Here is a 19,527-nt window from a genome sequence, read left to right as displayed (position 1 = left end):
TACCCTAGCTGAGATCCACTGATGGTGACTTGCTCACTCGGCAGGAGACCATTTCTGCTGGCTGCTGCCAAGGCAGCTGTCAATGGCAATCGCTTCCCATCTGTTTCTGCAGTAACACTGGTTACTGAAGCTGGGTGAGAAGCTTCCCTCCTGTTCTGTGTGCTTCTGAAAGTAGTTTGGTGCCAGCTGGACCTCAAAGATTGCCTGTTCTGAGACCCAAAATAGGACGTAACTGGTGATCTGACTTGTCCTGTTGCATTGGCTGGGGACTGGTTGTTCTCTTTCTCCAAAAGATTGGTCATACTGCGGCTGTTGCCTCCTTGCCGGTACAGAGGTACAGTGGGGCTCGAATGGACACCATCAAAGACTGTGCCATTAATGGTTCCCATGTGGGACTGCCTTTTCAGAGAGCGTCCCCTGTTCACCGAATCCTGAAAAGTATAACCAATAATCTCAGATCGAGCATATCTTGGTTGGACAGTCATGTTGGATCTTCTGCTGTCTCCATGTCTCATAGAAAATTCGGCTGGAATTCCTCTGTCATAGTGAAAATCGTTGGACACATATACCAATCTCTCAGGGCCTCGTTGGGGAGAAATCTCTAATCTCTTCAGAGGTTGCCTTTGAGATCTCTCTTCCATTGACCTGTAAGTTGTTCTAGTCCCCCAGCCATTTGTATAAGCAGTTGGTGAAGCCACCTGTTCAAGGATGCATAAAAGAACAGGAGTCATGGCAAGATCACAGCATTTAAGACTAACAGCAAAGAAACCAAACCAAAAAGTAAAGACAAAAACTGTGTGGCCCACTAACAGAATAGGAAAATCAAATGTGAACATCACCAGAATTGTACATGGAAAGGGATTCTGCTACATGTCATGTATTTGCCTAAACATAAACATTAGCAGACAGAGTGCAAGGATCTTCTACAGTTAACATGATACACATGCATAAATCAATTACACTTGGATAAAATCAAATCTGTGTGCTAGACTGAAAACCCTTACTTTAACTATGGAAGGCTACTGATGGTGATGATGTGCTCAAAAAAGGAGTATAGGCTATAGAAAATGTAGTGAAGTAAGTGGTTCTACTTCTAGCCATACAGAGTCAGAGATGATGCTTAATTAACTGGTCAGCAGCTGGGCTATTTCCTTTAATGAGAATAAGCACAGAAACATTCTTGACGTTGAGCTGAGAGAGAACAGGACCTTCCATATACAGCTATTGTACTGATGGACTCCACATAAATATTCCCATTTCCAGATTGATTTGCCTTCAGCTTACTTATGTTCATCATGCAGCAGCACTGCCATTGAGCTATGTGTCGATTTTCAAGTGATGTGACTGCTGCTGCAACTGGGTTCATACCAGCTACAACTAGAGTCATGTTGTAGAAAATCAACAGAAAATCAATTATCTGTCTTAGTAGCTAGGTCATGAACCCAAGAAAAGTGTGGTCACCATAAGAAGTGGAGTTGCAACCTGAAACAGTTTAGAAACACTATTATATTACAAAGACTCTAGCACTAAAATTCATGTAATGCTTAAACAGGTTACAACAGGATTATTTAAAACAATAAGGAACCCTCTAACAGTCATGGGGAAGTGAACGGAATTTGTATTTCTATAGCTTTGGATGCTTAGTTCCCTAAACTCTTTCATCATATTTCCAGCTACAACCAACATGCTGTCATTCTTCACCTCACAGGATCTCTGAGCTCCCTCAAGCAAGCCTTCGGCTGGGTAAGTGACAGCCCAGCCTGTGGCCACTTTGAGCTACATATGTAGTTGAACAGGTTGACCTGCAGCCTGTTGGGATGGATAAAGATCTGAAAAATGTTGACAGGTATCCCTGTAGTTAAAACCTTTAAACAGCAAACAAGCAAGCAAGCAAGCAATCTTTGGAACACAATTTAACAACCTGAATAAACTATACACATGATATTATATTTATTTTTATTCATTGCCTTTTTTTCCCTCACCTGGTTTGATTGATAATATGAAAAACCATATGGAGTTCTTGGTACAAAATCATTTTCAGTAATCCCCATGTTATAAACATGTTCTGGAACACTGGAAGCACGGTGTAAACTGCCTGTAATAAAGACCAAGTTTAGTAAGATTTTAATGAAACATTGTATCACTATAACTAATGGTTTATAATACTAGGGAAATGACCAGGTCCACAATGTTAATAATATATACTAGCTGAAAAGCAGAGAGACGAAGGAATAAAGGATATTTGTATTCAGACTTTCATGTTCAGAATATGGCTAAGCAAAGCTTTCTGGAGACATTAGGCCTTTTATATTATATAAGATGTGTCTTTTTAACTCTTAAAAGCCTTATGATTTATACAGATAATTAAAAAATGGGTTTAGACCTATGCTACTATAAACCCTAGGGATGCATTTTTTACAACATGCCATTGCAAATAGATAGTAGACACTGAATATGAACTGTTTTATTCATAGCTGCCTACTCTGCTGCTGCTATTTCCTTTTCCTTAGACTTTAGCTTAATGAAATATTGGAGCAAGCAGTACTTCATTAATTTTCTCAGTATTCCACCCAAAGAATACAAACAATTTGTGACCAGACTCTACAATTTATGGATACAAATGACATATGAAGCTGAAATACTTGGGGGGAGCTTAATGGCATTTTGAATCTATCTGAAAGGTTCACTAATCCCACAAACAGTAAAGAATGCCCACAGTACCTCTGGTATGATCCAGCTTTGAAATAAAACAGCATATTGTGACTAGCTTTTTGTTAAAACTTCCCTTTTCTTTTAATTAAAAAACATGCGTAGCATGCATCTTTACGGAAAGCACTTACATAAATACAAAATAATTTTTAAGGCTTTGTAACAGATACTGCTGAAGTGATTTTTATGAGATTTTTTTTATGAGAATCTGCCTACAGGAATATAAAAAACACCAAGGTGGCTAAAGATGTGAAATAGAAATCAAAAGCTGAAGGGAAGACATACTCCAAATCTGTCAGAAATAGAACCAGTGAGTGATGCAGAAGTTTAGGTAACAAAGAAGTCAGACTAACTGGCCATGAATTTTCCAAGTAGCAGACATTGCCTGAACTATTACAGAAACAGAGAACCAAATCATTAACGTGGACAAAATTGATGGAGTTTCCACTTCCAAAACTATTAGGAGTCATATTCAAAATGGTGCCAAAACCATGCAGACAAATGCCTAATAGGATTTTTGAAAGTCCCTTGTGTAAATATGTTGAATAGCTGAGGCTTTCTGCTTAGTCAGTTACACTCCTGGATTTATTAGGTGGGTTTCCTCAGGGACTTAAGTAGTCTTGTATATTTGATCTTTAGTTACTGTATTTGGTAAAAGTCCTGACAAGAATGAAGATAAACAAGAGAATAATTTTCACTAGCATGTGTCCACCTGGATGAGACCACATCTGTGCATCAGCGTTTAACAATTTGAAGTCCAGTTCAATCATTTTGTACAATACAATTTTGTACAATTGTACAATACAATTTTGCTTATTTAATCATATTTTCTTGCTCTTTGGCTTTGGCCTTGCAACACAGATTCAAACATGCTTTAGGTGATTTGTTAAGACACATTCATTTCAACTTTGCGTCATGAGACTGGAATGATACAGCTTGGTCAAATTAATGATTTGGATTGTAAGAATTCCCACATGACATTAAAAGTTTGTGTTTCAGCAAAGCCTAAGGGCTACCCAAGTAGATGACAAAGCAGTAATAGGAGAGCGACTTGTTTCACACTGCAAAAATTTCCTGCCTAGCTCTGCCAATGTACACGGAAAACAAAAACCTGCACGTTTATATAAACTGTGTAATATAATTCTCATATCAATGTAAGTATCAAGCGGCCAACAAGACTCCATCTTAATCTATTGCCTATGCCTGCTTTTTAAAGATTCACTTTATTTATCGCTATTCATGAAAATACTCTCATGTAGGCAGTCTTTAAAGATATACAAACACACACACATATTAACAATGTATTTGTTTCCATTATAGTTAGTATTTTGTCCAGTTTAATTAGTGAGAAATAATTCTTCTACCACTTATCTACTTAGAACAGAAAGATCCGTTGAGCAAGGTATTTCTCCAAGTTTCAGAAAACTCTGAACTCTGTCTTTATTAAGCAAATAATAAAATAACAAGAATTATAAAGCTGCCCATAAACTAGTTTAGCATAAACTATATATCTACCATTTGCCCTGTTTGGAAAAGTAAAATAAGGTCAATCAGAAATCACAACACTCTGGTATCTTTACTAAACAGTAGCTTTAAGTAGTTTTCTTTTTTAACTTGCAGTCTCTCTGTGAACTGACAGTAAAACAAAACATTTTTCTCTCTCAGAGGTCAACACATTAAACATTAGCTTGTGGAACCTTGCTTTGCATATCTACTGCTTGTGCTTACCATATCAGGAAAATATATTATGAACATTTTACCTAAGGCTTATTTGCTACATATAATGTAGTTTGTAAGATGAGCTGTTTACTTGTGCCAAAACCTAGCGTACTAGACAAAGAAGTGATAACAAGAATATTTTGTCTTCATTAGTTACTAGCTGCATAACAGGTTATCCAATCAAGACGTGTTTCTGTCAGTGAGGCTACCTCCAACTTTTTTTTTCACTACAGTATAAAACACCGTTCAGTGTTACATACATTCAAAAATCATTAGGCAGCCCTTGCATGGACTCAGTGTATTGATTTAAAAGAAAGCAAGCCTTAAAGGATTTTCTTGGGTTCTTTTACTGTTACAAATAATATTTTACTGTTACAAATAATATTTTCTTAGACTACTGTGAGTGGTCTAAGAGTTTACGAAAAAAAGAGAGTTTACAAAAACTCTCTCTTTAAAAACTATAAACTTGATTCAGGTTATCACCCAGAGGGTCCAAACTTACATGACATGCCATAGAGACAGCCCACTTGATTTCCAGCTGACAGTCGAGAAAAGGACAGGTTTCCTATAGGCTCTGTGTCACGTCTGTCAAGCCATGCAGGTTTTGTGGAAACTGCGGGCATCTCAGATAGCAGCCAACACCCAAGTGCCGGCAACTGAACTGAACCTTTCATCTCAGTCTCCTCTCTTTCCTGCCAGTATGTAACCGGATAGGCTCAGGAACACTGACTTTTTGGACATGGCAAAGTGGTGGAAGAAAACTAAAACCTCTTCAATCTTCAGCCAAATAAAAGTCATACAAAGATCTCACAACAATTATGATAAAATGCCGAGAAAATATTTACACTATAAGGAAGGAGACTGAGGAGATGACTGAGGAGAAGATCCTATCTATTTTCACAGTGACTCTTCTTAAACCTCCTTTGTTACTTTGTCTGTGATATGTCAAGTACCTCTAGCAGCCTTGAAAGCTCCTCCAGAGCGATTACTGACCGTATTAGCCACCATGGCAATCACATCAATCCCCTGTGTGATGGGCCTTCAAAAATCATGAAGACAATATGTGTGCCTAAGTTACATGATTTAAGAAGAAGACAATTAGTCTCTATTATGGAGTTAGGTGTATCAAATTCATTTTAAATTCTGTACACTGCTATATCTCAGTTATGAGTCTTTTCCAGTGATTTTACCACCAGAAAAACTCCATCATTTGGCTTTAAACCTCACATTGCAGGGATCAACAGAATCGTACCCTGTAAATAGAAAGAGTGTGGCATTTTCACGCATGCCAAGTGCCCATATGTTGAATATCTATTGTCCACTCATGCTCAGAGAGGTAATAATATCCTCACCAGGAACTCACTGTGTTCTGTGTTCCTCATTTGTCATCTTTTAATTCTCTTTCATACACCACCACTCATGGACTTGGATGGTGGCATTTTAACTGAGTCTGAATCACTGAAACACTCAATCTGGAGGTGAACAAGCTGATACTTCTGATACTGCCCTTTCACTGCTCTGCCAGCGCAACTCAAAGGACTTTTTTTTCTAACATTTAGTACTCTGCACTTGTCAGTGCCCATTTATTCAAGTGCTTGCAATTAAAGAAAAAGACGTCTTCTGGCTCAGGAAGTGGAGGTGAGGAATCTAATGACACCAACAAGAAGTCACCAGAAATACTTACTTTCCTACTTCTTTTTTTCTACAAAAATACAACGAGAAAACCACTATGAAGTAATAAGCCTGGTCAAAACCTCTAAAAATGCTTATGAAAAACACCACTACAAATTGTAAAAGTGAAGAAATGTAAGGAAGAAATAAAGCTCTGCTGGTAATTGCCTAATACTGTTGATTTGGAAATCTCATAAATTTTGTTGTTTTTCATAAACACAAGCCTGTGTTAGAGTAAGTATCTTCACACAGGCAGCAGTTTAGCAGGCTTCAGGTTTTGCAACATACATTACTAAATTCTGCCCTCTTTTTCTGCAGCAAAACTGAGAAGATTGTAGAGGAAGGCAGACTTTGGTCCAGGCATTGCACTAGAGAAACATGACTATCACAAAATAATTTAAAGCCAACCAAAACTCAGAGAGAACAAGATCAGGGGCAAATGCAACCAGAAAATTGTATGGTTTTATCAACTCTTACATTATACATGAAATAATAAATGATATATACATAAGATGAAAAACACTGGTCACTAATGTGTGATTCTGAATGCCATTTTTCTGAACTATATACAATTCCAATGCTATTTTTAAATAACATTCAGAAATTTCATATGTGGGCTTTAGTGGTTCACATTTGCTTCCAGGTGGCATGATCTTTAACTTATAAAGATATAGCAACTGATAAATTGGAGAAGTTGCCACTCTTGGCAAACTAGTGCTTTGAAAAGGTTTGACAATGTTTTTAAACAATTTGAGGCAGCACACAATTTTAATCATTTTGCAGCTGGAGGAAACCTCAAAGCATAAATCTGTAGATGATATAAATTTCCATTATAGAAGAAGGAATACACCTTCAAAGAACAAAAAAGGGAGAAAAATGGCACAAAATAGCAAACAATACAACTGAGGAAGGCAAAAAGGTGCTTTTCCATTATAAGGTAATGGGTAAAGCTAAGCATCCACGTTTAAATTGAAACTTTAAGGAGAAATTACGCTGCCTCATAGTGTACACTTTGTGCTTCAAAACTCCCGTTGCCATCTGTGGATGGGTACACACAAAGTAGGCTGCCTAAGACCTTTATTACCACTTATTTTTTTTAACCAGTGGTTATGTGCTTGTCTAATTTTAGGCATGTATGTGAGTGCTCTAGTTAGGTATGTGCTAAGTACCTTGCTGAACAGGGTCTGAAATACTTCTACTGATAGGACAGCTGTATCGCAGGAACCTGCTCCTTTTAAATCTTTATATAGTTTCCCCTCTGACTTCCAACAATATGGGGTTAAAGCTCTTGGTGAAAGTATCTGGAAAAGCATTATAACTTGGTGAAGTGGTATTTTTTGCTTGTAAAATAGTGCTTTTTTTTTTTTTAAAAAAAAAAGCTTACATAAAAATACTTTTTTTTCAAAAAGTAGTCAGATGAGCAAGTTTTCTATCAAAAGATACCTTTGGATTTACAAAAAGATATACATACATTTTTTCAGGAAAGCCAACATTTTGAACATATTACAGGCATTTGACACATTGAGATACAGATGGATACACAGACATATCTATATATCGCATGTATATAAATAAGTATTGTGTGTACATAAATAAAAACATTTGTTTGCATATGGAATACATTCTAGTTCCATTTTTTTTCTGAGTTTTGCAGTAAAACTAAAAATGCACAATGAATTGGGCACAAGAAAAATAACAAGCCCTTTTGTACATGAACACTGCATGTTACAGACATGATTTGCAACTCTTGTTTCTGAAGCACATAAGTACTGGTGTCTCAGAAATGCAAAGTGCCCAAATGCTTGACCTTTAGAAAAACAAAGTTAACTAAGACAACTACCCCTAATCCATCAGTTTCGTTAATGTGTCCCAGAGAAGTTAAAGGGGGATAGGAGGACTGGAACTTCTCTTTCTAGATTTTGATGCAGGGTTTAGAGACACCAACTCAGCTTCATGACACCATCTCATTCCTTAACTGTTGCTCAAAAAAAACATTTTTTCCAGAGAGCCCCTATCAGGAAAAAAAATGAAGTTACTCTAAAAATCTTTAAGAAACTTGTTCAAGTAAGAGCTTCTGGCCTGAGGACTTGCATATGTGCCTGCACACTGCTGAGCTGTGCATACTTGCTTACGTGATTCATGTTCCTAATTTTTCTGAGTATGTCCATGTCTGCATTGTATTCATTTTTAGTCATGAGGTGTTTGTCAGATGGAAGCCAGCTAAAGTACAAGGAAACATTCTTCTGCCTGACAAGACAGATGAGTGAAGCATATCTGTAAATGTGAAAAAACCCTTTATATTCATTTTTTTTAAAGAAAAGTGACCGTTTCCATAATGACAACTGAGCAACACTCTGTAATAACCTCTAAATCATTTGTATCATCCTATTTAAAAACAGGAGTAAAGTTTTAAGGATATATATATTTTTCAGACTGGACTTATTTTAAAAACCATCTATCTCTTCCCCATTAATCCTGTGCTTGAGATGAACAACCAGAGCTTGTCTGAGACCCTCAGCAGCTGATGAAGTCACCCCACCAGGGCCTGCACCCTGTTGCAGGACAGGTATCGCTGCACAGTGAACCTATAAACCCTATAAGGACTGGGCCTGCTGCCTGCAAGAGCTTAAAGCTGTTGACTTTGATTTGTTTTGCGCACATCAATGGACAGGGCAAATAAAGAGTTCGGCAACGTTATCATTCGGTTTCCTGTTTACGCCTGTCCCAGGGTTACTTTGCCAGAGCTCCTTTTACTTCATTTTCTTCTACCTCTTGGTAAGAATAAGGAAAATCCCCAGGATTACTTTCCCAGAGTTCCTTTTAGTTAATTTTCCTCTACCTCCTGGTAAAAATAAGGAAAAACATTTCCAACATTTCTTTCCATTTTATTTAGCAAACAAGCACCAGTGGGTAAAACTAACCTTTTTAAAAGAAGCACATTAGAACGGTTACAGGATTGGGAGAATTGAGCCTCAACTCTTCTTTCAGACAGCCTGGAGCGGCCAGGAGGGAGAAACAACTAGTTCACTTACAAAAGGAAAAAGAAGGCGGGGAGGGGGGGGAAAGCACAACAGAGCTCAGAGTTTTAGGACAGGCGTTGAGAAGGGAAAGGATGTGTATGAAACGGGTGTCAAGAGGGGGTGTTAGGGGGAGGCGCGACCCAACGGCTGCGGCGCGCGGCGGCCCCGGAGCCGTTGGGAGCCGTTGGGAGCCGTTGGGCGCCGCGGGGCGCGGTCGGTTCAAACCGGCCGGGGTGAGGAGGGAGCCGCCGTCCCGTCCCGTCCCGTCCCGGGGCGCGCACTCACCGTTCACCAGGGAGCCCCTGCTCTTCCTGGCCAGCGTCTGCTGGAGCTGCCGGTGGAGCCGCAGCGTCTTCTCCTCGCCGGCTCGGCCGCCCGTGAGCTTGAGGCGGGCGTCGGAGGGCAGCGCCAGGCTGGAGCTGTCCAGCTCGCCCAGGATCTGCTGGCCCAGCACGGTGCGGATGTAGCCCTGCTCGCCGGCGGCGCCGCGGGACGCCATGGGCGCCGAGCTACCTGTTGCGCCGCCGCCTGCGCCCGCTCCGCGCTCGGCCGCCGAGGCGCGGGCGGCCCCCGGCGCCGCCCCGCCCGCCGCGCAGGTGCCAGGCGCGGCCCGCGCCGCTCCGCGCTCCTCCCCCGCCGCCTCCCGCCAAGGCCCTGCCGCCCCCGGCAGCGGGGAGCGGGGCGGTCCCTGCCCCAGCGCGCGCGGCGCCGCCCGGGCCCCGGCCCTCGGCCCCTCACGGAGGCTTCAGGGAGCAGGGACAGCCCCGGCAGAAGATACTCTCTGTGTATGCGCACACGCACATGTATGTATATGTACAGGTATATGTATGTATGTATATGTACATCCCCCAGAAACCTATACACACACATAACGCACGTTCAGGGGAGACCTTGTCACTCCCTACCACTACCTGCAAGGAGGTTGCAGTGAGGCAGAGGTCGGTCTTTTCTCCAGAATAACTGCTGAGAATAGGGCAAGAGGAAATGGCCTCGATTTGCACCAGGGGTTGTTCAGATTGGATATTAGGGATGCATCAGGGACGTGGTGGTGATGGGTTTACAGTTGGAGTTTCCAACCATCATGATACACATACGTATACCCCATAAAAATGCATATATATATATTTACACTATATATGTATATACACATACGTATGCATATATTAACCCCCCTCAGAAATCTCTCTCTCTGTATACTTGCACCACACACACACATATATACATATATACATACGCACTCATAGCTCTTCTCATTTGTTTGCCCGAATCAAACTTGTGTTATCAATCTCTTGCATCGCATGCAATGTTTTAACATTTATCTGTTTTTCACAGAGGTGCTCTTCACACGCGTGTATGCAAACTTTCATCCTAGAAGCCCAAAGTGTGAGACTGTGCTTCAAGCGCAGTGGTGCCTGGTGGCGAAGGCACAACTCCTCCAGGTGGCCTCAGGGCTGCTGCTCTGGGAGGCCCTCGTGCCCTTCTGAGGTTTTCACGCTGTGTTGAGGGTTTGCACCGAGGGACGAAATGCAGCCACCTTCTCTCAAGTGCGTTTTAAGGAGGTGGTGGTGCAACTGCACAGTTAAAGGCTGGAAAAGCCCACTGGGATCTGCTCCTGCAGCTGTTTGTGTGTGGGTTTTCTGTCGTAAACGACCTCTCCAGCACTGAAATAAAGCTTGGTAAATGGGGGCAGGATGAAGGCTTCGGTTCTCGTGTTACCTCAGAGCTGAACTTGGACTTGTTATTTAAACAAACACCAAGGAGGAGTAAAATGAAGCATGCAGGGAAAGTGTAGACTTTCACATTTAGAAAAAAAAGACAATCTAGGGTTGCACAGTTCCAAAAAATCCCTGACAAACTAAACACAGGTATTTTAATTGAAAAGTTGATATATCTTAAGACCTGGTGAAAAATGCATATTGCTTTTAATGTAATTTGTGGCTTTTTTCAGAAAATAGTGAGTCTCAAAATGAGCTAGTATAGCTTAATTTTAACATTTCTTTAAATATGATAGAGTAGTTCCAAGAAACCCGGGGAAAAACTGGAACGGGGACCATCCTTGACTCAAGTTATATCGTAAAGTAAGAAACTAGAGCACTTTATTTCCTGAAAACTCAGGGCTCCAGGGAATTCTGACACACATCAAGGCAGCAGAATCCTCCTGGCTCTGCCCGGATTTACTCCTTGTCTGTCTTGTGTTTTGTCTTTAGGAGAGGGAGGGAGCTCTGGCCTTTCCTGTGCCTCGATCTGGCTAATGTCACCCCCTTTTGCTGTAACGTGGTGTGTCACAGGAGAGCTCACGTTAATGGCCGAGTACGATATGTGAAAATAGCCCCAGTGATTAAGAGAAATGGAGTGACGCACTTCTTCCTAACGAACATGGAGGGAAGGTCACTCATGGGAACAAAAAGGTTGGTGATAAGCTCTACGCTTCCAGTAGGAAAAAGGATCGGGGATTTGTGCAGAGGAGGGAGACGGAGGTATGTGGTGCAACCGCGATGAGCAGGCAGAAAAATGCAGCGGAGAAGTGGCAGCATAGGATGGGCAGGATAAGGCAGGGAAAACAATGGGGAAGACACATCATGGCTAGGCAGGAATGTCAGCTATGTTAGAAACTATGCTAGGACCTTTCACTGAAACACAGATAAGTCACAAAAGCACTTCCAATAAACAATAGATACTGCATTCTCCCTGGACGTCAGGAACAGACAGGCATGTATGAGTGAGGAGTTCTGAGGAGATTAGGAAATAGTTTAAAAAATGTGAAACATTTCCTCCCCTCCTCCTCTCCCCTGCCCTCTCCTCCATTCCTGAACTCCAGCACAGACATGAATTCTGATTAGTCTTTATAGCTGCAACCAATTTGGTTTCACGCACAAAGTACATCTGAAAGGGATTCAGGATTTAGAAAATACTTTTGTTAAAGATGTCCTCATATGCCACTAACACACCTACAGGTTTACAAATTCTTTGCACATTAGCACCGAGTGTGTTGGAAGAAATTGAATTGTTATTACCTTGTGAGTATGTGTATGTGTGTTTGTGTATGTTTGTGAGATCTGTGGCAAAAGGAATGGCAATTTGCCCTGGGCCTTAAGCTCTTTCATGAGGTTTCTGAGGCAGATTTCCTTCCTTTTAACTAGAAATACTAACTGGAAAGTCTGGGGGAGAGAGGAGAAAGAATTTCGCCTGCACAGCATTTCTGTCAATGCTTGCTCAAGATTTGAACAATAAATGAAATAAGACTTTTTTGTTTTTACACAAAGAAAATGAATGTCCTGTTCCTGATTGCTCCATCGATAGAATTGATCATCTACAAATTCTGAGTTGCAAAAATTGCTAAAACTTTTTCACAGAATTGCAAATATCACTTATTTGAAAAAAAAAGTGAGGAGTTGCAAACAATATCTGTTGGATTCAAGCGGCTCACCAGAAATCTCATTATATAGACTGTTTGCTGTCCTCTCTAGGTGTGCTTTGCCTAATAAATCTGACTTCGTCAGAAGTCCCACTCAAGTAATATATTAGAGTTTAATGTTTGGTTCTTTCACTCTTCTCTCCTTTCCTCCATTCCCCTCCCTCTATGTTATGCCTTAGATTGTTCAGGCTGGTTTTGGCAATATGCTGGACACAGATTATTTTCCTCTGTGCTGCGAAGAGCTTAAAAAAACTAGGATAAGTAAACACTACAGTGTTTAGTTTAGATGTGAAATGTTTCACTAACAAGGACTCCCTCTTAAATGTACACAAAATTATTCACATATATTTCTCAGGGAAGAGAGAAAATAAAGTGTCATTCTTCTTTTGCTTTTATTTATACAGGGTTTGGATAACATGATTCAAAAAGTTATATGCAAGTGTAAAATAGTAAGCCAGGAATAAGTGGATTATGCCTACATCTGAGCTATCCTAGTTTTATTTGGGTAACAGAGCAGAGGGAAAGTGAATTCTTCACTGTTGGTGAAACCCCACTGAAGACCAAGAAGTCACACTGCCACCGTGCGACTGCTTTTCAGAACAGCACTTCCAAGCCTAAACTGTGTTTCCGCTTTTCCTTTTTAGAATATATCTTGCAAGGCTCTCACTTTCTGTAAAATGAGTGGATCTGTAGTGTACCAAGGAATGAATTAACTGCTTGCTTAAAATCTGAGGTTTTAAGTATTGGATATTGTATTGTAATTCATTTGTTACAGGAAATGGAAGTAAAGCTCTATACAGCTGTCCTCCTATGCTCTTTTACAGAAATCTATCCAGCTTTTTAATCTCAGAATCATTTCTGGAATCAGAGAAACAGAAAATCATCTCATTTGAGTCCTGTAGGATCATTTAAAATAAAGATTTTTTTTTCAGAGCCACCTAGCGGGAAAGTGTTATTTTTTGCATTATTAAAAGTGTGATAGGAGTTCTCTGTTTGACAGAGAAGTGATAATAAGATCCATTAAGAGCCATGACAGGGACTCTCTACCTTAGCTAGAGGAACAGCAGATCACTTGCAGTAAGAAACACACCCACACAGAAGATAACAACAACCTGCAACACAGATCCAGCAACATCATAAACCTTCACTCATTCTTCCCCTTCATGATTGGCTGCGCTTGGAAAGTGAGGCCATGGCCTTGAGCAGGCTGAACCTCCTGACTTTATATTTGAAACTGTCATACGGCCACGAGCCATGCTTCACATTTCAAGAGGGCCAAAGGTTGCAGAAATGCAGTGTGGCCCTGAAGCTGGAGATGTGCTGTCAACCTCCAAGTAAATAAACTCCACTTGGACCTCTTGTTTACTGCAGACTGTTGAGCAATTTTGAATACTCTCCCAATCACTTGGAGCTTGCTCAGGTACAAATGGGATGCCAGTGCTAGAAGTCTACACTGAGATACATTCAACAAGAAGAAGCTATTTATAAATGCTAGGCCTAGCACAAGTTGTAGGGTTAGATTGTACTCTGATACAGGAAGATCAGGTTGCCAAGAGAAAGCCTCTATCACAGCCTCTCTATCACAGAACGGTTGAGCTTGGAAGGGACCTCTAGAGATCATCCAGTCCAACCCCCCTGCTCCAGCAGGGACACCTAGAGCATGTGGCACAGGGTAAAGAAGAACCCATCTGTGTCTATGTTCGTGTGTGTTTATGGCTACCAATTATATACCATGACATCCTTCTTTGTGACCCTATAAAAAGAATGTGATCTAATGGATGAGACAGCAGGAACAAAGAGGCTTGAGATAAGTTTTTTGAATCCGAGAATCCCAAGAATCATCTCTTTGGAGTTTCCCTAGTAGTGAGTTTTTTGTTTTACTTTCTTGTGGTCTCCTGTTTGCACTGTGGTTAGGTGAAACACTGATTGCACAACTCTTTCGATGATGTTTTCAGTGAGCAATACAGTAGGAGAGACAGAGCTAAGCCTGGGTTGTCTACCTCTCTGGAGATTCCTTGTGCCCTGGAGCAAGACCAGCTGCACACTGTGAACTAGAGCGGGCCACTGAGTTTTGGGGAAAGGTGGTAGAAGTTCTTCTACCTTATCCAACAGTAATCAATGTCTTTCTTGTGTATAATGTTCACTTGGCCACTCGATTCTTCCACAGTGTACTGGCTCAGGGCTTGCTAGCAAAGAAGGCAAAAGCGGGCAGCAGGGAAGTGTTAGTAATGCTGCTTTTAAGCACTGATACAGTAGGCAGCTTGGCCTGGATATTGGACTGTTTGCTGCCTTGACCTGCTGCCTGAGGCAACTGCCTGTACCAAAGACTTGCCCTCCTGTCCTAATTTCTTTTATTTCCAGTTACTTGTGCCTTTTTTTTTTTTAATTCCTTGGCTCCTGATCTTCCTCAAAAATCAAGTGAAACAATATAAATCAGTGATCAATCAGTCATCAGTCATTTTTATTTTCATTTCAGTCTCAGCCGTGCACATAAACAGCTGTTGGAACACGGAGAGTGATCTGCATCTGTCAATTCTTGAATGATCTGGACACTGGGAGACAGCTATGAAAGATGCAGGAAGACATATTCAAATGATCTTATCAGATATGCTAAAAAGAGCAACAGTATGACATGACTTGTATGTGAAACTGGGAATGAAAGGAATGAAGCAGAGTTAATTTCAGTAATCAATGCTCTGATTTAACATTTATTCCTTTGTCTCAGGTGGTGGCTGTTTTTCTGTGCATTAGCATTTTCACAGAATCACACAGAATCACAGAATGTTTGAGGTTGGAAGGGACCTCTTGAGATCATCTAGTCCAACCCCCCTGCTCCAGCAGGGACACCTAGAGCATGTGGCACAGGGTGGCATCCAGGCAGGTTTGGAAGATCTCCAGAGAAGGAGACTCCACAGCCTCTCTGGGCAGCCTGTTCCAGGGCTCTGTCACCCTCACAGCAAAGTTCTTCCTCACATGGATGTGGAACTTCTTGTGTTTCAGTTTCTACCCATTACCCCTTGTCCTGCCACAGACCACCATGGAGAAGATTTTGGCCCCATCCTCTTTACATTCTCTCCTCGGGTATTTTGGTCACTGCAGTAAGAGAGAATGTTGCATATGTAGCTAGAGGCACGAATACTCTAAAAGAGTTGATGCAGGAGCACAATACTAATTTTTATTGGACTTGTTTTTATGTGCAATAATCACCCAGTTGATCTGAGTTTTATCAATTTCCTGTTTTGTGAGATGCTGCATATGAGAGGTCTTTGTCTTCGTCTTGAGGTATGAGTAAACAATACTCCGAATGACTGTTGTATCATCATCTACAAGTCAGGGATAGAGGAACTGCAAACTATTCATAAAAAAAATGAATATCATTTTTTATATTGTGGCTGATTACTTTGAGGTGTATGAGATAGTTGTTGTAGGACATGGTAGAACAGCATTTCTGAAGGAGATCGACCCGGATTACAAGACAACACTCAATGTGAGTTAAGAATCTTGCTCCCATTCCAGGTCCGCGGGCTGCATTGGCAGATGTATACTTTCCGGCTCATACCCTGCTATCGCTAGTAATCGGGTTCTTCCTTTCTGCACCATGTTCGCAATGGCTTCCAAGCGCGGGACTACACTCTTTTTCGGCTGGATGAGTGTAAACAGCCACTCAAGGACTGCAAGGTAATCTTCCCCTCCCCCTTTTTTCTTTTGCCACTGCATGATGAGGGCAAGGACCGAATATTCGGTGGACGAGATCAGGAGATGAAGGGGAAGGTCCAGGCGTCGCCGGTGCGTTGCTCGCGTGGCTATCAGGATTCCCAGGCGACGGATGCATGTGAGTTGCTCCGGGGTGAGGACAATGGCCTTGGCGGCATCGGTGCCCTTCAGCAGCATGCACAATGGTGCTATATCCTCATTGGTAATGCCCAACAACCCACTGGAGATCCCCCATCAGGGTCTGGACGTCTGTAAGGTTTCTAAGTTCCGTATGCAGGCTGAGCTTTTGTGGAGAGATTAAGGTTTCCGTTATCGTCCAGCCTAGGTATTTCCAGGGCGAAGTCCTTTGCACCTTTTCCGGGGCGATAACCAGGCCGCACTGGCTCAGAGTGTCAGCTAATATCTTTTCATCCTCCAAAGTGAACCCAGATTCGTGCGCTAGGAGGATGTCGTCCATGTAATGATAAATGATCATATTAGGCCACAGGCGGCGCAGGGGTTGTAGGGCCGCAGCCACAAATATCTGGCACATTGTGGGACTATTCCACATTCCCTGGGGTAGCACAACCCACTCGAAGCATTGGGCTGGCTCTGCATGGTTAATAGAAGGTAGCGTGAAGGCGAACCGACACATGTCCTCGGGATGTAGCGGAATAGTGTAAAAACAATCCTTCAAGTCGATAACCCACAGAGGCCATGACTGTGGCAGCATGACAGGCATCGGTAACCCTGGCTGCAATGCCCCCATGGGCTCCATTTGTTCGTTTACCTTCCTTAAGTCATGCAACAAGCAGAACTTCTTGGACTTCTTAGGGATTACAAAAACAGGTGTGTACCAGGGGCTAGTTGATGGCTTCAGGTGTCCGGCTTGCAATTGTTCTTTTATCAGTTCGTGAGCTTTCTGCAACCCTTCAGCGCTTAGCGGCCACTGTTCGACCCAAACGGGCTCAATTGTTTTCCAAGTGATTCTTAACAGCTGCCTAACAGAGGCCACTGTGAAAAAACCGTGTCCGGGGTGGTTAAGATAACTCCCAATTGGGTCATGCATTCCCCACCAACAGGGCATTCACATCGGGTGGCAGCCCAATTACTGTTACTCTTGTTGATGTGCTCTTGCTGACAATCAGCAGAGTAACGGGATGGGTGCTTACTTGCGCAGTCTTGACGCCTCCTATTCCTCCAACTCCTCCAGCGCCTTGCTGCAGCTGCCAATGCCGGGGCCAAACGCGCTGAGACACCAGGGTGACATCTGCGCCCGTGTTGAGGAGGGCCTCAGTTGTCACCCGCTCACCTTGATGTATTAAGGTCACCGGCAAGGTTGGCCTTTTCTGCATGCGCAAGATCAGACAGGCCACTGGTCCTGTAGAGCCAAACCCGGCGTCGCTCCTGACCGGCATCGAGGGTGTCAGTGGGCATACCCAGGCTGCCAAATTTTCTAGTGGCACTAACTGCGCGATCCTACTTCCTTTTGGAATGATTAGGGGTGGAAACAGGGTGTAGGTGACGATCTCTACGGTTCCCATGTAGTCTGCATCAGTAACATTGGATTATAATGCCTCTCAGTCCCGAGGAAGATTGGCCAAGCAACAAGGCTCCCATCCTCTGCCTGGAGGCATGTAAAGGCCCGCATGTCATTGTGGGAATTCGCACAGGATTCTGATCTATCACATTTACTGCGGTTGCCAGGTCGATGTCCAGGCTGCCTTGTGTGGCGGGGCTTGGCCCGAGCCCAGGTTCATGGCTGGGGCAGGAGCTACTATTTTCCCCGCGCGGCTCCCCATCGCGCTCCGCTGGTCATTTCCTGATCTCCGTCACGCTTCGCTAGAGTGCGACCCATTTTGACACGTGTCGCACCACACCGGTCCCTGCTTGCACTGTTGTTTCATATGCCCTGGCTTCCCACATCGGAAACACGCCGTATTCTCAGACCTTGCGCCCTTCCCTTGTAGCCCTGACAGAGGGCACAGGGCCGCCGCTAGCACTTGCGTTTGAGACTGAATAGAACGCTCGAGAGTGACCACTTGGGCTCAAGTAGCCTCCTGGACAGCCTCAGCCACGAGTGCAGATTGACTGCTTCTTTCCTGGTGCACAACCTGCTCTAGCATGGTCTCAATGCTGGCATCTCGGGGAAGAGTAAGAATTATACCTTTACACCTAGTATTGGCGTTTTCAAAGGCCAACATCGGCAACATTTGCTTTCAGAAGCCATCAGTCATATCTGCAGCTTGTTCTAGGGCCTGAACTAACCAATCAACAAATGACGTGAAGGGTTCATTAGGGCCCTGATGGACTGATGTGAAGGAAGGGGCCCTTTTCTCCAAAGGCAGCGACAGCAGGGCAGCCTTGGCCGTTTCCGCAGCTGCGTTGAGCAGCTGCACATTGTAGGTGAGCTGGACTATCTGGTTAGAAAACGGGCCCTTGCCACAGATCATTTGCATACGTGCTCCATCCATGGGGTCCCCCTTGGCTCTAGGGATTTCACATACCCTCTGCGCTTGTCTTTCCCACTCCTTTTCCCACAGGATATACTGGGCAGGCGTTAATAACAATTTTACGACTTGCATACAATCGGCAGGGGTTAACAGATCTGAATTAAACATGAATTGCAACATCTGTCTTGCCGGCTCAGAATTTATCGCATACTGAGACACCGTATTGTGGAGCTGATGCATCATTTTCCAATCAAAGGGTTTCCAGCAAGCCTCGCTAGTACCGTCCGATTGAGGATGTACCGAGCAGGCAATTGCCGAAGCTGCTTCCCACTGTCCCTCCAATATAGCATCTCTGATAACTCCCGACCACCGGCTCCATTTCCCTGTGGGCCAAACTACGATCGCTTCGCTGGAGGTGACGGTGACATCCCCTACTTCCTCACTCCCCAAGCTGAGCTCCTGCAACTCGCGCTTAGCCTTTTGCAACCTTCTGTCAGAGGGCCTTTTTGGCCTTGGCTCACTTCGGGCCACGCGCAGGGGTTCCCCATCGGACCCCTCGGACCTGCTGTCACTCTGCTGGGCTTCCAGACATGGGCCACACTGTGACGAGGGTGCTCTGCCTGGAGGAGGTCGGTAGGCTTCCTCCAGTGGGGTCGATGCCCCTTGATAAAGGTCCTCCTCATTACCCACAGCAAACCCCGCTTCATTGGCTATATCTGTGGCTGTTTTCTTTATCTTTGCGGTGACCCCTTTTGGAGTCGGGCCAGAACCACTCGAGAAGACACAGGTGCCTTCATCCGTCGGCCCCGAACCCAGCATTTCCATGGCCACCAAGGCCATCTTCTTT

General features: G+C 43.2%; 1 protein-coding gene across 1 annotated transcript in view; it reads right to left on the bottom strand.

Annotated features, from left to right (window-relative positions):
• PKP2 (plakophilin 2) overlaps positions 1-9,646 on the bottom strand; it is a 39,175-nt gene extending 29,529 nt beyond the window's left edge. Inside the window, exons 1-3 of the mRNA XM_088521537.1 lie at positions 9,405-9,646; positions 1,983-2,095; positions 4-698 (exon numbers count right to left, since the gene is read on the bottom strand). Coding sequence (XP_088377663.1) covers positions 4-698; positions 1,983-2,095; positions 9,405-9,618 — 1,022 coding nt within the window. The 5' untranslated portion in view covers positions 9,619-9,646. The remainder of the gene's footprint in view (positions 1-3; positions 699-1,982; positions 2,096-9,404) is intronic.
• Positions 9,647-19,527: the final 9,881 nt, after the last annotated feature.

Source organism: Tinamus guttatus, unplaced genomic scaffold, assembly GCF_059628265.1.
Source record: "Tinamus guttatus ecotype Peru unplaced genomic scaffold, ASM5962826v1 Tinamus_guttatus_pri_ptg000125l, whole genome shotgun sequence".
Classification (NCBI taxonomy): domain Eukaryota; kingdom Metazoa; phylum Chordata; class Aves; order Tinamiformes; family Tinamidae; genus Tinamus; species Tinamus guttatus.
Note: the sequence above shows the minus strand (reverse complement) of the source record. Positions and strands in the feature narration are given on the sequence as shown.